We start from the raw sequence: 10,465 nt of genomic DNA on the forward strand, positions 1-10,465 counted from the left end.
GCGGGGCTGACGGAGGGGACAGGAGTGACTGACTGAGACCGGGGCTGACGGGGTGCGGGAAGGGTGAGGGGTGCCGGCTGCGGCGGGAGATGGGACTGACTGAGAACAGGGCTGACTGAGGAGAACAAGGCTGACCGAGGATGTCAGAGCCCGCCCTTTGTTGCCCCTCCGTCCCTCCATCTTCCTTCCCGTCACCCCTCCCCCAAGTGGCCGCCCGGCCCTGCATGGCCACTCTCCACCCTCCGGTGGCCCATCCCTGCAGTGCCACCACACACCCTCCGCCCTCCGCCCTACTGGCCTCCTGCCCTGGCCTCACGCCCTCGCATTCCCATCCGGCCATCCGGAGCCCTCTGGCTCCTGTCACTCACTTCGCTCCCGCAACGCCTTCGACACCCTCCTCTGACGGGACTCCGCCACGAACTGGCCACGAGGCCCGCTGGTGGGCATGCGCACTGGAGCACCTGCGCCTGCGCACTGAGCCGGCCGCGAGACCACCCGGCCACGCCCCTGAGACCACCCGGCCACGCCCCCTGAGAGAGCACCGACCACGCCCCCTGAGAGAGCACCCGACCACGCCCCCTGAGAGCACCCGATCACGCCCCCTGAGGCAAGCGGGGGCGGCGGAAGTGGGTCTGTGGAGTTCCTCCCGCAAGTGAGTGTGTTCAATCGGTGGAGAACTGAGTCCTTTGAGAATTTTGAAAATAAACAGTAGACAATAACAACGATTCCTCCCCCGTTGTGCTCTACCCACCGAATATTTACCCTCATATACGCACATAAAGGCAACCATTGTGCTTTGCAGTGACCTTCCGGACCCCCAAGAGCACTGAGCTGTGGGGGGCTCATGCCTCTAATCCCACAGTTTGGGAGACTGAAAAGAGGAGGAGCACTACGAGCTGCACGGTGAGGCCCTGCTTGCACATGCGCACACACAGGTAAAATAAAACTTAAAAAATAATATCACGAGGATGACCGGGCAGCAGCGGACCCAGCCTCCATCCCCAGATCACTCCGACGCCACAATTTTGCACACAGGTCCCATGGAGAGCCTTGAGATTTGATTAGGCATGTGTAAACCACGGACTAGTTCACCTCCAGTTGCCTTTCCCAATAGGAGATCACCCATGAGTCCGTGCCTGGATAGTGAGTTCAAGGCCAACCTGAACTACATAGCAAGAATCTGATCCTGAGTAATAATCATCATCATCATCATCATCATCATCAAATAGTAAACATAGGTGTGCATAGCATAACAGAAATATGAAATTGTATATGATGTACATTGTGTTCTCTTTTAATGTATTTAGTACAGGGTCTCACTACACAGATCAGACTCCCAGTGATCCTCCTGTTTTCAGCCTCCCAACGCAGGGAAGACAGGCACAGGCCACGACACGCCCAGCCTCAGTAGCCGGCTCAGCGTGCCCTGGGGGCGGGACCGGTACTGCAAGCCATGCCATGGGGAATCGAACCCCGTTCTCCGCGCCTGCCTAAATCAGCACTTTATTCTGCTGAGCTATCTGGCCAGCCCTCATTGTGTTCTATTGTGACAAAATGCCCCAAGTAAATAAGGAGAGAAAAGTTTACCTTGCTGCTGGCTTCCGAGGCTTCAGGCTGTGATCACTGTTCTCCCCTGTGCTGGGGTCTGTGGCCAGGCAGATCGGGCGGGGCATGTGTGCTGGCTCAGAGATGCTCCCTCCCTGCGGCCAGGAAGCAGGAAGAGGAGCCGGCACCGGCACCGGCACCGGCACCGGCACCGGCACCGGCACCAGGGCGCAGCGCCCCCTTCCCCGGACGCATTCCCAAGGACCTACCTTCTTTGCACTCTGTCCTACCCCCTAAAGATTCCACTACCTCTCACCAGTATCACAGGCTGATGAACAACCCTTTTATGTGAGCTTTGGGGGACATTTGGATCCAGATGCTAGGGCTGGGGATGTAGCTCAGTAGAACAGGCACCTGCCTGGCAAGTACAAGGTCCTGAGCTCAGTCCCTGGTACAAAATTTAAAAAAAGGAAAAAAAGATCCAAACAACATCACGCCAGCCCTTTGCTCTATAACCAAAGTCAAATGCAGACCCTTGACTTTCAGCGACTTTGCTTATGCGCAATCCACTGGCAGGATAAACTCTCTGAAACACAATGACCAAGGTGAAGCAGACTCACATGTGGCACTATGGCAGGTTTTTTTTAATTTTTTTAAAATATTGATTTATTTATTTAGTACAGGGTCTTGCTACACAGCTCTGAGTCATAGTGATCCTGCTGTCTCAGCCTCCCCAGCACTGGGATTACAGGTGTGGGCCACCACCTCTGATTTTGGTGGCCAGCACAGCATGCAGTACCAGGTATCGAACCCACGTCCTTTCGTTTGCCAGGCAGGCACTTAGACCGCCAAGCTGTCTCCCCAGCCCCCACTTTGGCAGATTTCTAAACTTTCCTCTACATCTAATGCAACCAGCAGCTGCGTGAACACACCAGCATTCACACTGCTATATTAAAGCTATTTTAGTTGGTCCCCAACCGGAGAAACGAGTGCAAGGGTGATTCTGGTTCACACAGTTCTCTCTTCATGAGCCAGACACAATATGTCCTTCTGGCTTGGGGAGCCATCTGCAGTTTTTAACTGAAGGAATTTATCGAGGAGTCTAGATGTGCAGGACATACTGAACGTGAGCGATAAATATGTTTACGCGTTCTGTTAATGGTGACACAGTTGTATACGGAGAGTTTTCTAGAGCTGGAACAAGACACTAGAAAGCACTGCCTCTGGGAGCAAGCTAGGTGACTGAGGAAGGAGAAGCAAGCTTGCTTTTAGCCACGAACGCTTCTTCACAGCACATCCCTGCATGTTAGAGCTGCTTGGGGAACCGCCCTGGCCTGGCTTCCCTATGGATGCCTGGGGTCTGCCCTGTGCGTCTCAGCCCAGCTCTCCGTCCATCTGTCCTCTGGCTGGTCTGCCTTACTGTCTGGGCACATTTCATAGTTATTTTCAGGCTTCCCTTCATTCCCCTCCTAAGTATTTTCACATGTATGTCCTTAGGCACAGGGCTATTCATTAATTCATCGAATTGTTTCCAGGTAGTTTTCTTCCAAGGAGCAGGACACGTTCCTTGGAAGCGTGTAAGAAATCCCTAGAGAATTATAAAGTGTTCCTCTGAGTGCATGTGAGTGGGCCGTGGAGGAGCGACCTTGAGGACTGAGCGCCAGCCAATGCTGGCTGTGGCAGAAGCACCTGGGGTGTGCCAGCGCAGTCTTACGCGGCATTGTCACTACAAGCACCCGCTAGCTAAGATGGCACAGCAGTGGTTCAAGAGGCATGCAGTGAACTCACAGATGCTGACAAGAAGCGGGCAAGCAGGGACAGAAACTGAATCTAGATGCCTCCCTTACTTCCCTGAGGACACGACTCTGCCCTGTGGTGACCTCAGAGGTCACAGGTCTGGCCAGTGGGTGCGGTGCTGGCCTTGCCTTCTTTCTCATTCATGCCTTCCCAGGGGAGGAGCTGGCCTGCCTGCTTGCTTTTGCTTCCCCCTGCCATGTTCCACCCCTGAGAATTGGGAGTTGTTTGGATTTAACGTTCAGGGGCTCTTGGAAGAGTTGTTTCTTTGACAAACAGATGTGTTACCCATGTGTCATATGGCTTGGAGGGTCACCTTCCACCCATGACCCCTATGGCTTGGAGTAGGCCCCAGAGTCACTATTAGGAAGCCGTGCAACTCTGCGAAGCACAGCCTGCTGGGCACCCTCACACCAGCCTGTGAGGGGGACTCGGGGCCCTGGCCTCGTGATGCGCGCTGGGCAGCCTGCCGCCACACGCTCCCGCTGCAACGTGCTAACCTGGCCACAGGTCTGCAGTGATGGGGCTGCTTGATCTGGCACTGGAACCTCTAGAAACATAAGCCAAGGTAAACCTTTCTCTTCGTGGGCAAACTGCCTCCGCACATCATCATAGGAACGGGAAGGACAGACATTCATACCACAAGGCACTGGAGTGGATCAGACACCAGAAACCCAGCTCCCCTCAGGCCACGTGGCCTTACCTCCTCCCAGGTCCGACTGCTCATCACTGCACCCAGCCCTCAACTACATGACCACCCAGGTGGCCTAATTTCTTTTTCTTTTTTTTTTTTTTAATATTTATTTATTTATTCGTGTGTGTGGCCAGCTCAGCCCACCAGGGGGCGGGGCTGGCTGGCATGTGGTGCTGGGGGATTGAACCGCGGTCCCTTGTACTTTGCTAAGCTTGTTATAAGTAGGTGCTTTAGACCACTGAGCCATCTCACCAGCCCCGGCCTAATTTCTTTTTAATCTTGACTGGACACTGGAAACCCATGAGTACCAATCGGTTTACGCCAGGGAGAAGTCAAATCTCATGAAATAAATATAGCAGGAGAGCTAACTCCCTCTTTAATTGAGATCATGAATGTATCCCTGAAATGTGCAAGGGCTGGTCAGGCGGTGCCACCTGTTACCTACTTCATTCCCTTCCACTACCTTCTATAACATACACTGCAGGTAACCAATCTGAAGTCTAGGGAGATAGCTCAGCGATCGAAGTGCCTGCCTGGCAAGCGCAAGAACCCAGTTTTGATCCCTGGTACCGCATGACATGCTGGCCCTGCCCCTGGGCGCACTGAGCCAGCCACTGAAACCAGGGGTGTTGGTGTACACCTGTAATCCCAGCGCTGGGGAGGCCGAGATGGTAGGATCCCTGAGTCCAAGCTGTGCAGTGAGACCCTGTACCAAACCAATACAGATTAAAAACAAGAAAGGAAGACCAACTTCCTCACCTGGACCTATGCTGATGCCTCTTTTCAAAGAATGACCAGCCAAGCTGTGACTAAAACACATCTCACAAGAAATGATCACAATTCAACGGGTTTTCCCCGTGTCAATAAATGTTAAGTTCTGAGGCCTTTTATACCTGAAGAGCAAAATCCAATCATGCAAAGTAAGGGGATCAGAAAGAAGTAGAGGCCGCTTCCTCTGGGTTCAATAAAACCAGGGACACAGAAGCTGCAGCTGCGCGCTGCACCATACTGTGGTCCCCAGCAGTGCTCAGCTGGGCAGTGTCACTGTGGAAGCACAAGTGCGCTAGAAACTGCCTTCCAAAATGTGACTACCATCTATTAATTCTGACAGGATGTTCCTGATGGGGAAGTTGGGTTAATATTGGACCGAAATGATTCCCCTGAAGATAAATGTCACTTAGCTGCAGCGAAAGTTAGGAACAGACTCCACACAGGCATTCCAAACCCTAATATTAGTACTTTTATTTTAGGGAATTATGAATCCTTGGTTTTTGGGGTTTTGGGGGGGGTTGTTTTGCCGTAGTCACAGATTTTTTTTTTTTTTTTTTTTGGCAGAACCAGGGATTGAACTCAGATCCTTGTGTTTGCCAGTCAAGCGCTTATCCTACTGAGCCATCTCCCCGGCCCCCACAGATTTTTATTAGATGAGAGAAACTCTAGATTATGTCACAGGTAAGTGTTAAGAGCTACTAATAGCCATGTGAGAGAAGAGGAAACACTCCTGTGTAGAAAAAGGCAGAAATAACGCCAGGGTCAGGCTCTCCTCCGGCTCAAGTCTATCCTCTCAGGAGGCTTTTCTGCTTGGCAGTGTCACCAGTGCCATCAGGAAAGGGTCTGCAAGAGCTCGTTCAATGTGGCCAGCAGTTCCAGTTCTGGACCAGCCTGAGCCTCCCCTGGAAGTCCCCTTCAGTGAGCTCCCTCACCGGCACCCCGACTCCTTCAGGAAGATTGCTCAGGAGTATCTCTGCAAATGCAGCCCTCAGGCCGGTGATCTGAACTACTCGCTTATGGTGGTCAGGACCGAGTCAGGAACATTCTGGCGCCTCGGTCCTGCACGTGGAACACTTCTGTGGCTTTGGTGGGCATCGCATAACTGTCCTCAACTTTTTTTTTTTTTTTTCAGAACCAGGGATTGAACTCAGGCCCTTGCGCTTGCCAGGCAAGCGCTTATTCTACTGAGCCATCTCCCTGGCCCCCTGTCCTCAACTTTGACAGAGAGATGGTGGCAGATTGTGTAATACTGAGAATAACTCTCTGCCGGGGTCATGTCATATGCAGTCAGGCAAATGTTTAAAACCCCATATTCATAATCTTTTTTTTTTTTTTTTTTTTTTTTTTTTGGTGGAACCGGGGATTGAGCGCTTATTCTACATCTCCCTGGCCCCTTAAGCACAGTTTTAAGCCCAAGGAGGTATGGTTTTGGACTTATAACTTCAATCAAAAAATATTTGTTTTGAGTTCAATAACTCAAAACACTTAAAATGGACCCAAAAAAGAGACTGAAAAATATCTTCCTTTTAATTTTATTTTTATTGTTGACACAATTACAGATAAAGGGACACAACCATGTTAACAAACCAAAAACCTATTCATAAAAACAAGAAGCAAAAAGAAAGAGGCTGTTAACCAGTCTTTGGATAGTGAAAACACGGGTGAATTTCTCTTCTATATTCTGATAACTTTAAAGTTTCTATCATGAACACGTGCCATGTATCTAATGGAAATGTATAGAATAAAGGTGGGCTACCAATGCACTAAGATAAAAGCCAAACAGAGACAATGTATTTAACTACAATCACGTGATGACTACACAACTGTTTCTCAGTGGTTTTCCATATTTCTTTCCTTTTTTTTTTTTTTTTTTTTGTATTTTAATACAGGGTCTACTGTACTATAAAGTACAGGGTGTTCAGGGTCTTACTACTAGATCAGACTCATAGTGAGCCACCTGTTCTACAGCCTCCCAAGAGCTGGGATTACAGGCGCACACCAACATGCCCAGTCTCAATTGCCATCTCAGCGTGCCCTGGGGGCAGGAGCAGCACAGCAGCCCTGGGGCTCGAGCCCCGGCCCTGGGCCTGCTTGTAGGCGTCTCCTCTTTGACACTAACACCCTAATGAGCCAGTGCACAGATCGAGATGTTAACAGTAACTGTTGGAAGTATGGGTGAAACATTTTCTTCTGCTTTACTAAATTTCCAAGCTTTCTATGTATATGGATTGTTTTTGTACTGAAAAAAATACATAAAATTTATTACCAAAACACCAAGTAATATCCAAGAAATGTGAGAAAATATTTAACTATAATCCCACCATGACAAGACTTTTTTTTTCTTTTGGTGGAATGGGGGATTGAACTCAGGCCCTTGCGATTACCAGGGAAGTGCTTATTCCACTGAGCCATCTCCCCGGCCCCAAGACTTCTAATTATGTTCTCTATTTCTTTTCATTTTAGACGTCAGGCACTGATGTTTAACACTGATATAATCACAAGCTTGTATACTCAAACAAGACGAAGCAAACAGATCAAAACGTTCCCAGTATTTTGGGGTGCTGTGAATATGGGTGAATTTTTCTTCTCTAGTTTTACTACATTTTCTAATTGTTCCTCTAGATACATATTTGCTTTTAATGAAGACATACAGAAGAAACTGTTATCAGGACACTATTATAATGAACATTTTTTAAAAATTAAGATGAAAGCATAACTTCACAAGAGTAATATATTAGCTTCAATGCGCATGTTGACACAGTTATAATTACTATAAACCTGTGCACAGACACAAAACTAAACAAGATACTGAAGAGTCCACATCTTCAGACAGTGAAGATCTGGATTATTTTTTATTATTTTCCCTCCATTTTCCAAGTGTTTGAAAATGAGTTTAAACTATGTTCACAATGGAGCTGTGAGCACTAACTTGTAACAACAGTGCTATGAGTATCTGAGAAATTTAAGAAAATAAAGTTGAACTATAAGCCCACAACACAACAGCTTTTTTTTGCCACAACAGCTTTTGACTATAAGCGTACATTTTAAAAGCTATAGTTGTAGTATAAATATAATTTTGTCCTGCTTTATCCCCTTAATATTCTGTAAATATATTTCCGCACTGCTAGACAATTCTTCGTGATTATCATTTTTAAACAGTTGCATACGAGTCCAGGGATACTTATCTAATCATTCCTCTATTGTTCAGCATTTAAACTGTTTCCACTGGTGCAGATAGAAAGACACCCTTCTCCCGCAAGGGCTTTCCGAGCAGAGCAGGTCTGGTGGCCACACTGCAACAGTCTCGCCCGCCCAGCTAATCCTCCCTGACTCATCAGCGTGGACTCGCCCCTCAAGTTCCCTTCTGAGGAAACGTTACTGCCTCTCGGTGGCCCGAACGCACACTCGCACCTTGGGCGGTGTATGCGGCTGCGCTTCCTCAACACCACACCACCAACAGATGCCTTCTTCCCGCGCCCGACAGCCCACACAGCTCGTCCTGCCACCCCGGGCTCCCTGCCTCCGGTACCCACCTCCGGCGGCATTTCCGTCAGCCTCCCTTGCCTGCTAGTCTGGAGATGGAGCGGGAATCCCTGCTTCGGGCACACCTGGCCCGGCGGATAGCTTGTGTGCTTGAAGGATCTGCCTTTACCTTCTGCTCGCTTTATGGAGACATCTGCTTTAAGGTTTATTGTTGATTTTTAATTTTTTTTTTTCCCCAGCCAACTCAAGACCAAAAACTTGTTAGTACTGAGTAGCTGTTCTGCGAGGGACAGGAAGTGGAGGAGCACAGGTGGTCCACAGAACAGGCCACGGGAAACCTCAAGCCACGGGCAGCTCGTGAGGAAGAGGAGATCTGACCAGCACGACACGAAAGGACCCCTCATGTGGGGTGGGGTGCTGACGGGGGGACATAGGTAACAAAACAAATTAAGGCTGCTGGGGAACCTGAGTCCATGTGAAGCTTGGGTTGATTATAAAGAAAGCTTTTTGTTTTTTTGAATCTTTTTTGGTTGTTGTTTTTTGTTTTTTTGTTTTTGCGGAACTGGGGATTGAACTCAGGCCCTTGCGCTTGCCAGGGAAGCGCTTACTCCACTGAGCCATCTCCCCGGACCCTGAATTTTTTTTTTTTTTTAATATAAGAGATATGGGGTTAAAGTGTGACAGGTACATTATGTTTAGCAATGGAAAGATTTAAGAACAGGAGCTCCTGGCCACCCAGGGAGCCGCGCTGCGGCTCGTCTCTTAAGGCGGGAAGCACAGGTGGAAGTGACGAAGGGTTACCAGCTGGCTTCCGTATTTACAGCAAGACAGTCTCTACTGATGCTCAACCACCTCCACAGGCAAAACCCCGGTCTAGTGATGGCTGCACCCATTCTTTAAAGGCAAAGGCATAGAACACACAGGGAAAAGCTTCAGGTTTTACAAATTCACACGTGAACACACACTGACTTACTTAAAAGAAGAAACTTTCAAAATATCCCAGACTGCGCGGTATTTCTGCTTGAGAACCACCATAGGCATAGACAATGTGGCAATGGGTTGATTTGGGTCACAAAAGCCAATCCACAGATTATAAAGGATTACACAAAAGCATTAGGTCCCGAGGCCTTGGTACAGACAAAATGGCTGCAGGAGAAAGCTAAAATTATGTGCCTTTTCAAACAGCAAAGAATAAAAGACAAGTTATCTTTCCTATCTACAGCTTCACAAGACTGAGAATAAGGAATAAAACACCAGTAAAAAAGATACTGACGGGGTTCAAATAATGCACAATAAACCTTTCTGAGGATCTAAGACACAAAGATTTATAAGTTTGTTGCTCTCTCCTCCTCCAAAAATGAAAAAAGAGTCCGAGTACCAGGGGAGGTACCTCCGCCGAGTAAACAGGAACCGCGTATCGCTAAGTCCAAGTCTGCCCGGCTGTGACCTGCCTGTCTCTACGTGGCAGGAAACACTGCTTACAGTGGACTGGGTGGTCTCTGGGGGCTGGAATATTCACAGGGTCCCCTGTTCCGCGTAGAGAGCAAGGGGACGTGCATGCTACAGCTCTCCTGCAGCCACGGTGGCCTGGAGCAAGGACTGAAGGGGTCTCCACACTGGGCATGTGCGGTCCCATGCCGAGTGCATTTCTTACCCGTGTTCTCCCAGGTTGGAGAAACCTCGCTGGGCTTTCCTGAAGGCCAGCTCTAGGCGAAGGCTTGCCCACCTCTGCATTGGTCACTGTGAGTCAGCTGATGTCTAGCGAGGGACAGGAGGCCTCTGAAGAGCTGGCCACAGACCTCGCACCTGGAGTATTTCTCACCAGCCTGCTGGCACCCACATGCTCCGGGAAGCCTTAGCACTGGCCCAAGGCATTCTCTGGTTCCAGGATGCCCATAGTGGCATGGGTGTGCAGGTGCCCACCAAAGGCTGCACTAGAGGCCAAGGTTCCGGAGCAATCATGGCAGCTGTAGTCCTGTCCTTCCAGCGGGACCTCTATACCATCCACACCACCATCTTCTACTTTGAAGTCTTCTATCCCTGCTGTGGGCTCGTTGGTGCCCCCTATTGGATCTTTCATGCTGCCTCCTGGCTCTGGAGCACTTTGTTCTGGATCTTCCATCCCTGTCCATTCCAGTTTATCAGCCTCCCCTGGAGGCCACAGGGCCTCAGCCTCCC

At 49.4% G+C, this 10,465-nt stretch overlaps 2 protein-coding genes across 2 annotated transcripts in view; both read right to left on the bottom strand.

Moving 5' to 3' along the window:
* Zim2 (zinc finger imprinted 2) overlaps positions 1 to 447 on the bottom strand; it is an 18,463-nt gene extending 18,016 nt beyond the window's left edge. The window contains 1 exon segment of the mRNA XM_012513253.1: positions 369 to 447. Coding sequence (XP_012368707.1) covers positions 369 to 447 — 79 coding nt within the window.
* Positions 448 to 8,918: 8,471 nt separating this feature from the next.
* Positions 8,919 to 10,465, bottom strand: part of Peg3 (paternally expressed 3) — a 6,663-nt gene continuing 5,116 nt past the window's right edge. The window contains exon 3 of the mRNA XM_023708526.1: positions 8,919 to 10,465. This exon is cut by the window's right edge and continues 1 nt beyond it. Within this exon, the coding sequence (XP_023564294.1) occupies positions 10,143 to 10,465 (323 nt within the window). The 3' untranslated portion in view covers positions 8,919 to 10,142.

Source organism: Octodon degus, unplaced genomic scaffold (genome assembly GCF_000260255.1).
Source record: "Octodon degus isolate 3935 unplaced genomic scaffold, OctDeg1.0 scaffold00382, whole genome shotgun sequence".
Lineage (NCBI taxonomy): Eukaryota > Metazoa > Chordata > Mammalia > Rodentia > Octodontidae > Octodon > Octodon degus.